Below are 19,325 nucleotides of genomic sequence, written 5' to 3' on the forward strand. Positions count from 1 at the left end.
ATGTATAATACTGTATATTATACAGTTGCATTATTGTGCGTTACTAGTATATCTGCTATTTATACAAATGCAGTAAGTCATTTTCAGTTCATATGACTTTCTCACTGACTTTGGTGTATCAGAGATAAACATGTATTGATTAGAGAACGGGATTAAGTTTCATAAGCACAGTGTTTTGCTAGGCCAAGGGTTTTGGCCTACATTGGTGACTCAGCGTTCTCATGACCTTGGGATGTTTACCGCAAGGCGCGTCTTGTGTTTCATGAGTCAGGAGTGTTATTATGGAGCATCTGTACATCTACAATGTTAATACATGTAAAAGGCCAATAGCAACATTACTTCTCATATTCGGTGTGCATGCCTGCGCGCTCGTTCTTATTTATAAACTACTCTCAGTTAGACTGCGTTATAGTGAGGAGTAGCCTACAAGTCTTCAGTCACTTTTACAGAGAAGAAAATTATGATACAAACTATTGGAGAGACAGTTGTCAACGAAATGGTGGTGCTTTTTCGGTGCTTGCTGTGAACAGCTGCGCAATTCAAATGAGTCCGGAGTTCTATCCAGCATAATCCAAAACCGTGTACGCTTGATCCTTTCCTCAAAACCTGTCGGGTGTACAGCGGGTCAGGAGATTACCTTTACCCATCCAAGCCTTAAACGCAGATGAGTTATTATCTGATTGCTGTAGCTTGTTACCGCCGTGCGCAGCTCATAATCCAAATGTGTTTGTGTGTCTTGGAAAAATTCCCTGTAGGAGCAAGTTCTGGGATGAGTGCATTTGGCAAGTGTCCTGACAGCGGTTGACTGTGTGTTGAGGTTAACAGTTGCCTAACCTGTATAAATGTGTTACTCTTATTGAATATATACACGCACAGTATCAACACCATATCAAACACAGTTTTCCTCACGCACAGTATCAACACCGTTGAGGATGTTCAAACCGGACAGGATTGTCATTGCATTATTATTTTTAATTAGTTGCCAAAACCTACCATTAACTAAATAAACGTAAAATCACACATAAACTCACTTTTATGTTTCATAATATAGGCTACTGTATTACCTTGCCCTCCAACAGCAGAGTATTTACATTTATACATTAAACATTTCAAATGACAAAATATGAATTCAGTAAACACTTTATACTGTATAAAGTACAGTAACTTATTTGTAAAAAAATAAAATTAAAATCCTCCAAATTTATAGTAAAGGTAACAGTAACTATGCAAATTTCCAGTTTATTGTTGTAGAAATGTCTGATTTGTCTCTTCTTGGTAGGTCCTGGTGGAATATTCACGATCTTCATTATATAAGAACGTTTGGAACCTCGACCTGCAATGGACAAAGAACGTTTGTCAGATCCTCCAAGTTCATGACCATGTGTGAGTATACTTCAAATACTCTTCAAACTGTCCAGAACATACCGAGCTATCATTAAGTCAGGAAAGGTTTCAAGATTGCTATTCGACAGGTCTGTCAGCTCTCATTTTATGTGTGTTTTTTTAGTAATACTATATTTTTTTGCATACTATGTATGCTTCAAAATGGAAGTATGGTCACAATGCATTAACTTGATTGCTGTCCATCAACACGTGTATAGCTTTACAGTTGTCTGGCTCGTTGATCCAGTGTGTGCTGTGTTTTGATTACAAGGGAGGCAACTCTTATCCAAGGTCCAGTTAAATGGGTCTATTTATATCTGCATTAAGTGGCAGGGATTTACAGCCAAGTGACCCTGGCATCTGAGGGCAAGACTGATTTTCCATTGTGGCCGACAACATAACTAGCTGCACCATCGTACAGATATACCGTCTATACTGACTATAACAACATTGTTTTACTCTGTGTGGTAAGTCTTCTGATGACCATTTGTGTGTTTCACTCACTCACACTCTCTCTCTCTCTCTCTCTCTCTCTCATCTCTCTCTCTCTCTCTCTCTCTCTCTCTCTCTCTCTCTCTCTCTCTCTCTCTCTCTCTCTCTCTCTCTCTCTCTCTCTCTCTCTCTCTCTCTCTCTGTCTCTCTCTCACTTTCTCTCTCTCTATCTAGAATTAGAACAGTCCAGTCAACCACCGAGCCTTCCAGGTTGAGGCGCTTATGTCACCTCAGAAATCTAAAGCAGGTATACCCTTTCGACAGTTTGACTACGCGCTAAGGTACCCAGGAATCCCTTTATTTCCTTTCAACCAGCCTCTCAGTCGGAGGATTCACTAGCTTTTATCATTTTTTCCCCCTCAATGACATAGCGTCTGCTTGCTTTCCTATATCCTGTTTCACAAATTCCCTAAATGGAGCGATGTTGGTTGTTTCCAGTGTTATGTGAGGCTGGTGGTGAAGTATTAATGCAGAATGTGCTGACCACATTCCCCTATAATGTGTGTGTGTGTGTAACTGGTAAACCCCTCTAAGGTTAGGTCTGTTCTGGCCTGTTAGGATCTGTTTCCTGGCGTTTCTTAATGAGGCATTACGTGGCAAAAACGTATCGTTCCTCTATGTTTGAGATGATGACTGGAGGACACACACACACCAGACAACCGCACACACACAACACTCACCCGTCGGAGGGAGCGGATGCTGCTGTTGCGGATGGAGTCCATGAGCTGGTCGCGGGAGGAGCGTAGCGGTGTGGACGGCCGGCTGGACTCCTCCCCCCGCTTCTCCACCACGGGCCTCAGGGCGTTCTTCAGCTCCTTTAGGATGCTGCTGGTCTCCTTCTCTTTCCCTCCACCCTTCTTCCCCTTCTTCCCCTTCCCTTTCCCCTGCTTCCTGCTGGACTCCTCGTGCAGCTTGATCACCTCGGCAATCTTCCGGGTAGGCTTTCTCTTCTCGGCTTGAGGTAGGCAGGGGGGCGGCCGGCGGAGGAGGCGGCGGGGGGGGAGGAGGTGGTGGTGTCACGGGCACAGCCGGGTGCTGCCTCTTGGGCGGGGGCTTGGGGGAGGACCAGGGCGAGGTGCTGGGCGAGGCTGCCGGCGTCGCCCTCTGCAGTGCACTGGTGCGGGGGTTAAGTGGCCCCGTCGCTGGGCCGGCCCCCTGCTGTGCCTGCCGCTGCTCCTGGAGGCGCCGCTGGCGCTGGCGGTCCTGGTTACGGGTCAGGATGCCCGTCATGCTCATCCTGGGGCCAGGTAAGAGGAACTGATAACCCAGTTTGATCAGGGTGTGGTTCTCTCTCAGGAGCTTCACCATCTCCATCTCCACCTGAGAGACAGAGGGAGAGAAGAGGGAGGGGAAGAGAACCGAGGGAGGGTGAGGGTGTGAGGAAGGAGAAAGAGGGCAGAGAAAGATGTGACGGGAGGAAAGTTTATTTTGGAATTGTCTTCACATTGTCTTCACAGGGCGAATAATAACAATAATAGTGAACAGAATAAGGCTTAGAATGTATTATAATATTACATGCTACGAATACATCAGACTAGACTCGGTTTTAGTGTGGAGGTGCGGATACTGACCTGTCCTCCACACATGTGCCTCTGGTTGTGGAAGCGTAGCTCTGTGAGGGTGCTGTTCTCTGTCAGGGCCTGGACCATCGCCAGGACCCCTTTCCCCGTCACAAAGTTGGACTCGATGTTCAGGCTGACGATGGAGCTGTTCGCTCGCAGCATCTTGGCGATGGCGAGCGCCACCGAGTCGTCAGCGTGCGTGTTGGCGAGGTTGAAGACGCGCACGTGGGTGTTGGACCTCAGCGCCTCGGCGAAGCGGACCAGCGTCTCCTGAGCGATGTCGTCGATGTTGTTGAGGTTGACCTCGGTGAGCTCGGGGTCGTCGGCGAGGACGCGCTCCAGAGCGTCGTCTACGACGGTGGGGTTTCCGGGGCTGGCGTTGGGGTCGTTAGGGGGAGGAGGGGGCGGGGTTAGTCGCATAGGCTCCACCCTCTGGGGTTTCAGAAGGTTGGGAGGAGTGTGCTGGCATGGAGTAGGACCAGAATCATTTGGCAGCTCCACTTTGGGTTCCTCTTCCGCCTGCTCTTCATCGTCCTCTTCCTCCGTTACTGCTTCCTCCTCTTCCTCGCTCTCCTCCTCATCCTCACTCTCCTCCCCTTCCTCTTCCTCCTCTTCCTCTTCATCTTCGCACCCTTTCTTGTCTTTCTCATTCTCTCCATCCTTGTCCTCTGCTTCGCTGTCGCTGTCCGTCACACACTCTTCCTCACTCTTCTCCTCTTCATCCTACATTCAGACACAGTGGAAGTCTGTTCATTCACAAACTGGCACTCACCACCCGATATGCCTCTAAGTTTATCAGCTTACCCTTATCGCCCCCCTTCACATATTTCCTCCTGCCCAACCCAACTGGCAGTCAGGGACATGGAAAACGTCAATTGACTCAAATGACAAACATTGGAAAGTGGCTTAGTTGATCTTGCTTATGTGTAAGGTCAGCTAAACTACTGTTAGATCAATTAAACGGCTGAAAGATGCTGGAATGATCACATCTCTTTTATACAAGGAGACCATGTATTTTTCCTGTCTCTGTCACTGTCTGCTGCTGTGTCCTCTACTTTTTGTGTCTCGATGTACATAAATAGCTCATGTATTGTCCCCTGTTTCTTTTTTTATCAGAACATGCTATATACAATACAGACGAGTATTCATCAGAACAGTCTCCAAGTGAACCATCTGCTTAGTGGCTGACCTGCTTGGGGCTGCCTCCCTCCCTCTCGTCCTCCATAAGTTTCCTTGTCTCCTTCTCCCAGTACTGGAGCAGCGCGTCGCGGTCGAACGTCCCGGTGGGCGTCTTGTCCGTCTGGTCCCTCTGCCTCAGCCCGATGGGCACGTTGGCGTCGGGGTCGATGTCCGCCAGCTCCTTCTCCAGCTCGGCCAGCTCCTCTGGGCTGAGGGAGGCCAGTAGCTCGTCCTCGTCCATGTCCTCATACTTGCTCAGCTCCCTCCGGTAACCAAAGCAGCTCATGGTTCCAGGTTCTGCTATGTCAGGGTGTTCAGACTCCTGGTGGATGGGGGGGGGGGGGGGGGGACTCTGTTATGGGTTAGGAGCCTGGCCTGACTGAGGTCTCTCTGGGGTTGAAGTCCAGTCAGAGCGGGGTGGTCCCTCCTGGTTGGAGTGTAGACGAAGGGTCTGACCAGCCGATTGTAGGGAACGGTCGCAGTGTAGAGTAGAGGGGACGTCTGGTTATTGCAAGTGTGTGTGTGTCCCTCTCGTCTCCTTCCTAATCTCTCCAGCTGCTGCCTGGGCCTTAAAAGAGGGATCATTCAGGGGGGAGTGTAGGGAGGTGCGGGCCATGATGCATGGGCTTTTTTGGGAGGCGGTGGTCAGAGAGGATAGAATCCATGAAAAGCATGTGAGCTCAGAGAGAGAAAAATGGGTGGGGGGATAGAGAGAGTAAGGGAGAGAGAGAGAGAGAGAGAGAGAGAGAGAGAGAGAGAGAGAGAGAGAGAGAGAGAGAGAGAGAGAGAGAGAGAGAGAGAGAGAGAGAGAGAGAGAGAGAGAGAGAGAGAGAGAGAGAGAGAGAGAGAGAGAGAGAGAGAGAGAGACTAACTCGGCCCACTGGGAGGGACAGCCTGTTGTCTGTGCATCCTGAGTGATTTGTTCAAAGCCAAAAAAAGCCCAACTGGACATGAGAGCGATTGAGTCTAAGAGTAAGAGAGGACGACTGTGAAAGACTGTGGACCGCTTTGGCAACATTGTTTAACCTGAACATTCATGCCAATAAAGCGTGTTGAATTGAATTGAAAGAGAGGGAGAGGGAGAGATAGAGACAAAGAGGAAGAGAAAGGGTGAGAGAGAGAGACGAGAGAGAGTGATAGAGAGACTGAGAGAGAGACACGGTGAGACAGAGAGAGAGGGCACAGAACTTGTGTCAGAGAAGATTTGAACATAAACGAGAAACACACATGATGGAAACATGTAATCACAGACCAGACACACAAACACAACCCCACTGAAGCTGTGTACAAAGACAGAAGCAATGTCCATTTTGGTTTGGTACTTCTTAAGTACCTTTATCAGCATTCACTCAACATTGTTGTGACTGACCCTAGCCCTCCAAAAGATTAGTCTCAATATTTTACATACACAATAACACAATCCGGAAAATGATTTGATCTCTTCATGTCCTCTGGTGGGATTTCATATTTTTAGACAACTAGAACAACTCAAATCCTCAGAATAACTATTGTGGCGTATGTCAGCTGGTAACATTTGAAAAGAGGGTAAGAGATGAGCAGCTTCCAGACTGGGCTGGCAGGCGATGCGTGGCCTGGTCGGCATTTTCTCTGTTCTCTGTAAGCAGAGACACTGGGGGGTTTCAGACAGGTGTCCCTCCATCACATCACTCATATTCTTGGCCTGGTGTGCCTGATAAAGTTTGGTCCAGTTGGTGACCTCATTGTGGACCTTTGAATGACTTTTAGCACACAATCTTTTTTGTATTTATTTTTTATTGCTATCACTTGCGCCTTGGTTTTGTTCAACTGTGTATAGCTGTATGTGTTGTTTCGATCCACAGTAGCTGGGATCTTGAATTAGAACACAGTGTCTAGAAGCTACCACTTAAGTATTTGTTGTGTTGTAGAGTACAATGTCTAGTGTGTGTGTGTGTGTGTGTGTGTGTGTGTGTGTGTGTGTGTGTGTGTGTGCCAAAGAGGTTGGGTTCCTGTTGACAGGAATGTTTAGATACCGTTGGTGAGAGAGACAACACTCTTTCCACAACTCTCTAACTCTCTAACTCTACTGGGAGAGACTGTTGCTAGCCTTCGCTAGGACGTTGACCTTAGTAATGGGCATAGTGTGACCACAACAAAAAACAAACATATTAACACTTCTGAGGCGACTCACACTTAATAACAAAAAAAACAGCACATAGAAGAAATGACATACACACAGAGTGAAAGATCATTATTTAATCAAATAAAAATACATCAGTGTTTGACAAGGAGACAGATGGAACAATGCATCCACAGCTGGGTTTGGTATCTTGAAGTGCTAAACGTTATCAGTTTCATTGAGTGAGCAAATAAACATTTCAAATGTCTTAAAAGCAGCTTATTGACTCCTGCATCCGCAAACATCAGAATCAGAATTCGGTTTATTCGCCATGTATGTTATACAAACACGGAATTTACTGTGGCAGGGAGGTGCAAAACACTAAACATATACGAATCTTAAATTAAGTAAAAGTACAAAAGTTGAACTATTTCTAAGAACTAAACAATCTTGGCATCACGTTAAGCTTCTTGAAATTTCTGTTGGCTTGCTTTTTTGTAATGTGACCCAAGTGTGCAGTTTAGAGTGGTTTACAATCTGCTCTCAACGGGGACATCTTCACTCCATCTGTAAACATTCTAAATTTAACACATACTAAACATTTGCTGGACACCATAGTTTTGAGGCCTTCTCTGCCCCCTTGTGGCTAGTTACAGTAACTGGGAAATGTAGAGTGTAATTATACATTTTATTTAATGTTTACCCTGTTCTAACCTGACTGTATAAGCTAAACAGTATAAAAAGGGTTGTAGTTTCAAGGGTACCAATATAATCGGATCCAGAGGATTACAATGAGGAGAGCCCAGTATTACAGTGAGAAGAGACCGGTATCACAGTGAGGAGAGACCAGTATCACAGTGAGTAGAGACCAGTTTTACAATGAGGAGAGACCAGTATTACAATGAGAAGAGACTAGTATCACAGTGAGGAGAGACCAGTATTACAATGAGAGACCAGTACCACAGTGAGGAGAGCCCAGTATCACAGTGAGGAGAGACCAGTATTACAGTGAGGAGAGCCCAGTATTACAGTCAGAAGAGACCAGTATCACATTGAGGAGAGACCAGTATCACAGGGAGGAGAGACTATTATCACAACGAAAAGAGACTAGTCTTCTAATGTGGAGAGACCAGACTATTATGGTGAGGACACACCAGTATTACCCATATTCAGTTTAGCATCTGCAAAACAAACTTGTACATATAGATATTAATTGGTGGATTATTTTACAGATGAGGTTAACAAGTAGGTCAAGGTTTTCTTCTGCTGTCACAACCCTGACACTCCAAAGAGTGGGTCTTAAATCACTTCATTTTTGTGATATATCTGTAGCAGGGTTTTCTAGGCATTTAGTAGGCAAGGCACCACCCTGATAATGGGTTTTAGGACATCAAGGAAACGGAAGAGGTCTGTCCTTAACCACTGATCCATTAACAATAACTAATGATTACTTTATTACTTGTATACTGTTTTGAATGCTCTGAATAAACAATGTTTGAACTTTACCCTGTTATGTTAGCTCATGAGGACATGGAACGTTGAGTCCATTTCTAGAAGTCCTATCTAAAAACCTAAACGAAAGCTATCGAGTATGCGGTGTCCTTTTTGTGTGCTTGCGAAGGCTATGCTAATAGTCACCCATCCTCCCATATTGTGATACCATTTAACTCCCTTGATTTCCTGTATTCTTGGTCCAGTCTTCTGAGATGCTCAACTTGAGTGTATCAGACACCTGCACTTCATAGATCTATAATATATACGTTGATTTTGAACTTAAACTTGTATTTGGCGATTCCATTCATTGACTTGGTACTTTAACAGCAATTGGGTAGGCTACTAATACGTCTTAATTTGGCGAGCCAAGCCAAAAGTGCAACATCCGCGGTTAGTGATTTCCCATAAAATTCCTCAAAGCCTGCCTAGTTGTAGCTACGCACCATAGAAAAAAAGGTAAGAGCTTTTTTGGAGCTTGTGGATAGAACCTGTTGATTTCGAATACTGTTTAAGAAGGGCTGAGGGACAGGAGACGGGGAAGTCCTGCTGTGGTGACGCACCACGAACTACAGTTTTCTGGTTCTGATTGTGCCGGGTCAATGTAAGGTTGTTAAAGGCAGATTATTATTTCGGATGACACTGTGTTGAGGATACATGGTCATTGTGATTCTGCACTAAGCTTTCCGGGTTACATACTGAGACTGCAGATGTGTTAGACTATACTGTGCTTTAAAAACACATGAATATGCACAGCATGGAGTGCATGTGGAAGAGTGAACATGTAAACCTTTTAAACCGATTTACCAAAGTAATTGATCGCCAAGCCCTGTATGATGCAGAATCCTTCTCCGAGGACATAGTAGCCATACGAGTTGGTGACTGTGGCGAGGAGGGTGACGGGAAAGTAAATAAGTCTGAGGATGAGGATGTTCAGAGGGGTGATGAGGGTGTGTTTCTGTTCCGGGGCGGCACTAATATGACCAGGAAGTTGTTGGAGACGAGGGTGAGAAGGAACAGGAGGAAGACCAGCATGCTGTGGTCATCCTGGGGAAAGACTGTGGGCACTGCCAGCTCCATGCCAGTTCTGGATGTGCCAGCTGTACCCGCTGTGGCCTAGAACCAGACCTCAGTCCAGACCCACTTGCTCCCCACGTCTAGTTGAACCCAAGCAGAACACTTCAGCACCAACTGGAACCACAAACTCTTGACCACAGTTCTGACTGGAGCCATAAGAAACTGAATCCAAAACCAGCAACGAACACCAAGATTTCAACCTCAGGTAAAACGTATTTATCTCTGTGTGTGGGGTCAGATGGCTGAGCGGTTAGGGAATCGGGCTAGTAATCTGAAGGTTGCCAGTTTGATTCCCGGCCGTGCCAAACTACGTTGTGTCCTTGGGCAAGACACTTCACCCAACTTGCCTCGGGGGAATGTCCCTGTACTTACTGTAAGTCGCTCTGGATAAGAGCGTCTGCTAAATGACTAAATGTAATGTGTGCATAATAGAGCGTGATGTGTAGGGACGTTACTTCGAATCCTGGGTTTGTGTTTCTTCAATGAGGAATTGAGAACGACGTTGTGTGGGGAGAGAGCTGTATCGGTCTCCGACTTTTTCTCTGTGTGATCTTCACTCAGTTCAGACTGCTAACATGGAGTGAGTTCTTCAACAGAAACAGTGCCGAGGGAAAATGCTGCCTAGAGGATTTCCCAAAGCATCCTTGTGGCCTTGTGTTTATCAGGAGGCCCAGCACCCTGCAACAGACTCACCCACTCTCCCTTCTGCAGCCTCATTGTTGGCATCTAACAGAAATAAGCGCAGCTCGTTCAGGCAGGGCAATCGGGCAGCGAGCGTCAGTCATCGGGGACGTAAGGCGTCTTACTCCACCTTCCTTCCTCTGCCCACTACCACACCCATGTTAGCAGCGCATATCCATTGGGCCACGTCCGATAAGGCGTCTTTAAAAGACGCGCGGATACGCACACACTCACCCCGGTTGTTGTATGATCAGTGCTGCTGCCGCCCTCCACCATCCCCTTTCTCCCCCGTGCTGTCTGTCTGTTCGATCCCTCCGGGGGATTATATCTCTATTGCTCCCTGCCTCATATGTCATGTATGTATGTGTTGCATCGAGGAGGCAGGGAGTGCTTCCCTTAGATCATCCACTCCGCCAACGTTAAATCTACATCTCCATGTCATGTAACAATAAATGCTCAAATCTAATACGTGATTGTCTTGACTGAACTACCCTTTCTCTGAGTTCACAAACACAATTCTAACAGGTTTCATACATACATGCTCTAGATATCGATGAAACATTCCAAATTCCACAACATCCGTGTGTATGGAAAGCCTGTGTCTTCAATGGCACGACTGCCTTATTCCAGGGGCTGTAACGGACAGATTATCATCCCAGCCACTTGTCAAATTTGGCTCTGAGATTAAGACCCGGAGTGTTGATATAAGTACATTCGACCATTTCTGAGGAAGAGGAAATGTTTCTCATTGTTTTGTGGGTTACACAGCTGTGTGTGTGGTGCCAGTAATGCCTTCAGCAAAAAACAATCTAGATGGAAATACTGAGGACAAAAGACTGTGAAGCCAGTCCCTTCTTCCATGTAAATGGTTTATGGCCCCTAAAGCTGAACTTTGTATCTCAGTCTGTATTACCTGTCCACGTGTCAGAAACTGTTTCGTATTCCATTCCTGTCTTCACCTTGTCATCTATTTGCTCAGGTGAAATATCACATCGAAAGACATTTCTGGGGTTCAAAGCCACATTATATCAATCAAGTTGAAAAAATCTGTGTCACAGATGGACTGCTCTCTTTCAATTATTGAGAATGTACAGATTTTTTCAGTTGTCGTAATATGGAATTACATAAATTTCAACCATTTTTAGAAATACTTTTCTATTTTCAAATTATTTACTGTTTTCTACTCTGTGATCAAATGAAAGCAAAAGTGATTAAGGTAATTGGGAATTGATTTTTTTACATCAGCATTCCCATACCTCTGATAGATGGAGATGTAGTTTGTGTAAGTGTGAGACAGGTAGAAAGAGAGGGAGAACATGAGAGATTGAGTGTGATATTTTTTACCTCCAGTCTCCCTATACAACCATGTAACACAATTTCCACTATGTACTTCAATGTACCAAAACATCCCAGCCTTATCAATCAACAATGTATGTCTCTGGGTGGGTATGGGTAGAAAACATGGAGTCTATCAGTGTTTCCAATAAAACGCTTGGTATCATCCTTGTGACAGATCGGTGTTGAGATTGCGCATGGTTTCATTATAAGCAAAAGTCCTAGCATGTCCTGTATTGACATGGTCACCTATCTGTTCAGTAAATATTTTAACCTTGAAGGTAAGACATTTGACATAAGCTCTGGAAGAAATTGAGAGACCACTGCACCTTTTTCTTTCACTTTCAAAAAGGTTTAGGACAATTATTTGACATTTTGAGTAAGGAACAGAAGGGTAAACATGTGCAGTACCCTTCTGTTTCTTGCTCAAAATTGTCGGCCCTTATTGGGAAGCTACAATAACTCCCTTTAAAATGACGACTTGATACAGTTCCTCTCCTGCACTGAACCTCTTCTCCAGCAGGAACAGTTCACTTGGATTGGCGCAGCTGGCGGGGCCAGCTAGCGAGAGATGGTGTCATGCAAAGTAGCTATCTAAAATGTTTTCGAGGGAAACGTGGGCAGTCGTACTACTTTTCTTTAAAAATAAATAAAAGAAAAGCCTAGTAATAATAATTAAATGGCTCTGGGCGTACCTATACAGACAGGAAAGATTTTGCCAATTTAAGGACTGCTGGCTGTGTATGGATTTCAAAATAAAATCTGTCCAACATGACGGAACGTGTAGTGCAGATGGGCCAAGTAACAATTATAGCATACTGTTGTAGTATGTAGTGGGCATTGGTTTGCGTATTATTTATTGGAGTCATCTGAGCTACATGGTTGTGTGTAGGCTACTACACATTTCTAATGAGGAATATTGACATATTTATTTGATGCGTTCTATCTGTATAAAAGTATGTCTGAATGCTACACATGATGTGGCGTAAACGTCACAATGGTGTATATTCATACTTCAATGAAACAATACAGAGCTACATCACATTTCTTCTGAACAGGCAGGCGAATAGTAACTTGAAGACTATTGTAAGCTTTCTCAGAAGATTTTCTCAGGCTCTTCAGACAATTTTGTGCTTGTTGGTGAGTAATTCTTATTTACACATTAATGTTTCCCCTATTTATTGTAATCTTACACAAAACATAATTTTATGCTAAATTTAATTCACACTTTCGTTATGCAGTTACCGTAAATATCATGGCTGTACAACTAAGACAATGTCTCTCAGATTCAAAATTCTAATACATTTAAAGCACGTTTTGATAATAAATCAATAAATAAAGCTTAATAATTTAATGGCTCTGGTCGGTACCTATACAGACAAGAAAGATGTTGCCAATTTAAAGGACTGCTGGGCTGTATGGATTTCAAAATCAAATCTGTCCTACATGACGGAACGTGTAGTGCAGATGGGCCAAGTAACAATTATCGCATAGCCTACGTGTTGTAGTTTGCATAGTGGGCATTGTTTGCGTATTATTTATTGGAGTCATCTGAGCTACATGCTTGTGTGTAATTACACATTTCTAATGAAGAATATTGACACATTTATTTTACGGACATACGTTCTGTATAAAAAGTATGTTTGAATGCTACACATGATTACGTACAAAAACGTCATAATGGTGTATATTCATACTTAAATTAAACATTACACAGCTACATCACATTTCTTCTGAACAGGCAGGTGAATAGCAACTTGAAGACTTGTATTGTAAGCTTTCTCAGGAGATTGTCTCAGGCTATTCAGACAATTTTGTGCTTTTTGGTGAGTAATTCTTATTTACACATTAATGTTTCCCCTACTTATTGTAATCTTAAACGTAAAACATAATTTCATTCTCAATTTAATCCACACTTTCATTATGCAGTTACCGTCAATATCATCGCATCAAATACATTTAAAGCAAGTTTTGATACATGGTTTTCTTTTTGTGTTTTGTTATAACTGACCACATCAATAAAAAGAGACTCAAGACTCAGTCCACAAATGGCCTGTAAATCAAACCTCAACAGCATTGCAGTTACAAAAGTTACAAGTTTTCTCTCTCAATTGCTTCACAGCCAATCATTGTGAGCCGAACATGCCGATACCAAACTCTTCCAGTCAGGTCAGCTCCTCTCAAATAACACGTTCCCATAATCACTGTTATTGGCCATAGCCTAATGCAGTGGTTTTCAGAGAATTTATTTATGAAAACTAACGATCTATCTGACACAGTTTGATGATCCTGATCACTGTCGTGGGGACAGTGGAAAGAGATCCAAACGGATACTGGTTCGACAAATGGACGGCGCAGAAATGGTAAGAGCCTTATATCAACTTAAATTTAAATGTTTAAACAGCAAACATGGTCAAATACCTCTCTGAGTGACTGTGTCTCTAATGTAGAAAGTTGACCATGATGGGACAACTATTGAAGAGGTGGAAACGGATTGGAAAAATCGGGATGATCTGTCTCTCCATTCACTCGATGAGGCAGATTTTCTGGTCAGTTGTTTATGTATAGCGATAGGTGAAAGGGATGACACCAAATTGGTAAGATCCTTATTTTACATACACTTAAATGGTTAAATAGCAAACATGGTCAAATACCTCTGAGTGACTGTGTCTCTAATATAGGAAATGGAACGTGGTGGGAACACTATCTGTCAGACCGAAGATTACGATGACCTCTCTCTCCGTTCAGTCAGCGAGAGAGATTTTCTGGTCAGTTTGTGCATCAAAAGCATCAAGGTACATTACATTTTGAAGATAGACTGTGTGAACAATATGTTTCCATCTGACTCACAGTCTGATGAGGACCGTGACCGCCAGCAGAATCCACTTCCGGATAGAAGCCTGGTATGTGTATGTGTGTGACAAAAGGTCAATGAATTGTCTTTTTCTCTTAGTGCTGAATCAGCTTTTCCCTCATTTACATTTAGTCATTTAGCAGACGCTCTTATCCAGAGCGACTTACAGTAAGTACAGGGACATTCCCCTGAGGCAAGTAGGGTGAAGTGCCTTGCCCAAGGACACAACTTCATTTGGCACGGCCGGGAATCAAACTGGCAACCTCCTGATTAATAGCCCAATTCCCTAACTGCTCAGCCATCTGACCCACCTGACCTCCTCCCTCACCATATGGATCTTCATATTTTCACATTTTCCTCTCTGCCCTGTTCCTGCACATTGTACTTTACTCTTGGTCTCCCTAGAATCATGTTATGGATTACGAAGCCCAGGGCCTTCTTCCTTCCTCGGTGAGAGCCGTGACCAAGCCTTGCATCACTAATGACGTGCACCCCACCATGCTACACGATCAGAAGAGGTGCGACAGGAAGTCCCGTTTCACAAGAGAAAAGGTCATGAAAAGGTTCCAAAAATCCCTGGTTGCCCTGGAACAGGATCTTATGACAACCAAGGAGGAGATCCTGAACACCAACGAGTACTTCAAAGAGATGTCTCGTGTGAAGAGCCAGGGAAAAGGCCTGATGGGTGCGTCTCTGAGAAGACTCGTTTATAACGTCAGAGGGAGAAGGCTCCAGAGGATTCAGGCGCAGAATTATATACGGGTCAGCCAAGATTTCGATGCGCTGATCCAAGTGGTGATGAAGAACTGCAGCGATGACTTCAATCTGACGGGCCTGGAGAACTGGCAGAAAGAGGTTAAGAAGCTACGCATGGCCTGCAGGGCCTGCACTGAGAGTATCCAACCACCCGAGGTGTGTAGTTCCCCACCACAGGTCCAACCCTCTCAGGAAGAAAAGCCCTCCATCCGACGCTTTGTAAGTAATCAGTACAGACGTACTGTACGTATTTGTTTATTCAGCTATTGTTTGATTCAAGGTATGGCATGGCACTGTTTGTTGATTATCATCCTAAAGAGCCATGGAAAGATCCCAGGTCCCACATGCCAAAAGGTGATGTCTTCTCTTGTGACTCTGTCTCCCCAGGATCTATATGAGACAGAGACCACTGCTGTGGTCCCCTTCACCATTGAGGACGATGCCATGGAATCCCCCCCTCTGACTCCTCCTACTCCCGAGGCCCTCCTCTTCGACCAGCAGGTTCCCCGGGCTTTGACTCCCCTCAACCGTGTCACCGTTGGAGTTGTGACCCCTAGCAGGCCTGAGACTCCGCCTGCTGTGACTCTGCCCCCCCTTCGTCTGACACCAATCACCCACTTGAGCGCTGATGTAAAGAGGTTGCTCCAAGGAGGACTGGAAGGGCTCCAACAGGTAGGTCATTATCATCATGGGCAAATATATGATGATATTCACTGTTAAAGCATAAATACATTTAAATTAATTAAATACATTGCGGACTAATGAGGCTGGAAAAGAACCATGATTTCATTGGTTCAATTTTTTTCTCAGCTCAGTGATTCATCCATGTAAGCTTGTGTTCTGCTTTCAGGATGTGACAGAAGAGAAGAACACTGGCAAAGGGGAGAAGAAGAAGCCTGGCAAAGGGGTGAAGAAGAAGCCTGGCAAAGGGGAGAAGACGGCCAAAACACAGTCGTTTGTCAAACCACTGCTTGTGTTGGAAGTCAGCAAAAAACAGCCAGAGGAATACTCTGAAAACGATGTGAAGGTGGAGAAAAAGAAAAAGAAGAATGTGGGAAAGAGGTGAGGACAGATAGCAGAAAGGCTAAATGGAGGGGGTGGTAGAATGTGGGTAAAGACATCAAGACAGTCATTGTAAGGATGTGAGAATGCGTACTGGTATGGCAGATTACATTTTATGTTTTTTCTTATGATTGACAGGTTTCTCCAGTGGCTGTCGAGCAAACTGATATGCGGCTGTTGTTCAGATGTTTAACAAACATCATGCATGCATACTCATGCTCTTTCTCTCTCTCTGTCTTTCACTACACAGAGATCATGTAGACATACACACATATGACATCATCAGTTACACTCCACCCTTACACACACATACACACACATTCTCTCTCTCTTCCTCTCTCTCTCTCTCTGTCTCACACACACATTCACTCTCTCTCTCTCTTTCTCTCTCTCTCTCTCTCTCTCTCTCTCTCTCTCTCTCTCTCTCTCTCTCTCTCTCTCTCTCTCTCTCTCTCTCTCTCTCTCTCTCTCTCTCTCTCTCTCTCTCACTCTCATATCACAGATGCTTGACTAAATGTTGTTCTCAATAAAGTTATCATTTTGTGTTTAATTTGCTATTGCTTTTTGATGGTTGCCAGCCTAATAAACTATAGCCGACTATTCATTTGGTCATCTTGCACCGTAATACTGTAAGCCTAAATTACTTTGCATGGCAGTCTATTTAAGAAAATAACCCTTTGGTGCACTTTATCTGTAAAACAGAGACTACTTGTTACCAACCGTTATGTTAGAATGTGAACACAGCTGGTCTTCCTCCTCCATTACACATTGTGGTGCATGGAACACGTTTTTCAGTTGTTTTTATTGACCAGAACCATATTTTAAAAACACATGAATATGCACAGCATGGAGTGCATGTGGAAGAGGGAACACGTAAACCTTTTAAACCGACTTACCAAAGTAATTGATCGCCAAGCCCTGTATGATGCAGAATCCTTCTCCGAGGACATAGTAGCCTTACAAGTTGGTGACTGTGGCGAGGAGGGTGACGGGAAAGTAAATAAGGATGAGGATGAGGATGTTCAGAGGGGTGATGAGGGTGTGTTTCTGTTCCGGGGCAGCACTAATATGACCAGGAAGTTGTTGGAGACGAGGGTGAGAAGGAACAGGAGGAAGACCAGCATGCTGTGGTCATCCTGGGGAAAGGCCATCCCGGCCGTGCAAAACTACGTTGTGTCCTTGGGCAAGACACTTCACCCAACTTGCCTCGGGGTAATGTCCCTGTACTTACTGTAAGTCGCTCTGGATAAGAGCGTCTGCTAAATGACTAAATGTAATGTGTGTGCATAATAGATCGTGATGTGTAGGGACGTTACTTCGAATCCTGGGTTTGTGTTTCTTCAATGAGGAATTGAGAACGACGTTGTGTGGGGAGAGAGCTGTATCGGTCTCCGACTTTTTCTCTGTGTGATCTTCACTCAGTTCAGACTGCTAACATGGAGTGAGTTCTTCAACAGAAACAGTGCAGAGGGAAAATGCTGCCTAGAGGATTTCCCAAAGCATCCTTGTGGCCTTGTGTTTATCAGGAGGCCCAGCACCCTGCAACAGACTCATCCACTCTCCCTTCTGCAGCCTCATTGTTGGCATCTAACAGAAATAAGCGCAGCTCGTTCAGGCAGGGCAATCGGGCAGCTAGCGTCAGTCATCGGGGACGTAAGGCGTCTTACTCCACCTTCCTTCCTCTGCCCACTACCACACCCATGTTAGCAGCGCATATCCATTGGGCCACGTCCGATAAGGCGTCTTTAAAAGACGCGCGGATACGCACACACTCACCCCGGTTGTTGTATGATCAGTGCTGCTGATCACCATCCCCTTTCTCCCCCGTGCTGTCTGTCTGTTCGATCCCTCCGGGGGATTATATCTCTATTGCTCCCTGCCTCATATGTCATGTATGTATGTGTTGCATCGAGGAGGCAGGGAGTGCTTCCCTTAGATCATCCACTCCGCCAACGTTAAATCTACATCTCCATGTCATGTAACAATAAATGCTCAAATCTAATACGTGATTGTCTTGACTGAACTACCCTTTCTCTGAGTTCACAAACACAATTCTAACAGGTTTCATACATACATGCTCTAGATATCGATGAAACATTCCAAATTCCACAACATCCGTGTGTATGGAAAGCCTGTGTCTTCAATGGCACGACTGCCTTATTCCAGGGGCTGTAACGGAGAGATTATCATCCCAGCCACTTGTCAAATTTGGCTCTGAGATTAAGACCCGGAGTGTTGATATAAGTACATTCGACCATTTCTGAGGAAGAGGAAATGTTTCTCATTGTTTTGTGGGTTACACAGCTGTGTGTGTGGTGCCAGTAATGCCTTCAGCAAAAAACAATCTAGATGGAAATACTGAGGACAAAAGACTGTGAAGCCAGTCCCTTCTTCCATGTATATGGTTTATGGCCCCTAAAGCTGAACTTTGTATCTCAGTCTGTATTACCTGTCCACGTGTCAGAAACTGTTTCGTATTCCATTCCTGTCTTCACCTTGTCATCTATTTGCTCAGGTGAAATATCACATCGAAAGACATTTCTGGGGTTCAAAGCCACATTATATCAATCAAGTTGAAAAAATCTGTGTCACAGATGGACTGCTCTCTTTCAATTATTGAGAATGTACAGATTTTTTCAGTTGTCGTAATATGGAATTACATAAATTTCAACCATTTTTAGAAATACTTTTCTATTTTCAAATTATTTACTGTTTTCTACTCTGTGATCAAATGAAAGCAAAAGTGATTAAGGTAATTGGGAATTGATTTTTTTACAGAATGATCAGCATTCCCATACCTCTGATAGATGGAGATGTAGTTTGTGTAAGTGTGAGACAGGTAGAAAGAGAGGGAGAACATGAGAGATTGAGTGTGATATTTTTTACCTCCAGTCTCCCTATACAACCATGTAACACAATTTCCACTATGTACTTCAATGTACCAAAACATCCCAGCCTTATCAATCAACAATGTATGTCTCTGGGTGGGTATGGGTAGAAAACATGGAGTCTATCAGTGTTTCCAATAAAACGCTTGGTATCATCCTTGTGACAGATCGGTGTTGAGATTGCGCATGGTTTCATTATAAGCAAAAGTCCTAGCATGTCCTGTATTGACATGGTCACCTATCTGTTCAGTAAATATTTTAACCTTGAAGGTAAGACATTTGACATAAGCTCTGGAAGAAATTGAGAGACCACTGCACCTTTTTCTTTCACTTTCAAAAAGGTTTAGGACAATTATTTGACATTTTGAGTAAGGAACAGAAGGGTAAACATGTGCAGTACCCTTCTGTTTCTTGCTCAAAATTGTCGGCCCTTATTGGGAAGCTACAATAACTCCCTTTAAAATGAC

General features: G+C 44.3%; 1 protein-coding gene across 1 annotated transcript; it reads right to left on the reverse strand.

The window, feature by feature from the left end:
• Positions 1-1,124: 1,124 nt before the first annotated feature.
• On the reverse strand, positions 1,125-5,247 carry lmod2b (leiomodin 2 (cardiac) b). Its single transcript, XM_062483407.1, is given in 5 exon segments — positions 1,125-1,333; positions 2,556-2,837; positions 2,839-3,195; positions 3,447-4,160; positions 4,627-5,247. Coding segments are annotated over 5 exon segments (1,656 nt in total). The 5' UTR covers positions 4,903-5,247; the 3' UTR covers positions 1,125-1,306.
• Between the last annotated feature and the right edge of the window lie 14,078 nt (positions 5,248-19,325).

Source organism: Osmerus eperlanus, chromosome 17, assembly GCF_963692335.1.
Source record: "Osmerus eperlanus chromosome 17, fOsmEpe2.1, whole genome shotgun sequence".
Lineage (NCBI taxonomy): Eukaryota > Metazoa > Chordata > Actinopteri > Osmeriformes > Osmeridae > Osmerus > Osmerus eperlanus.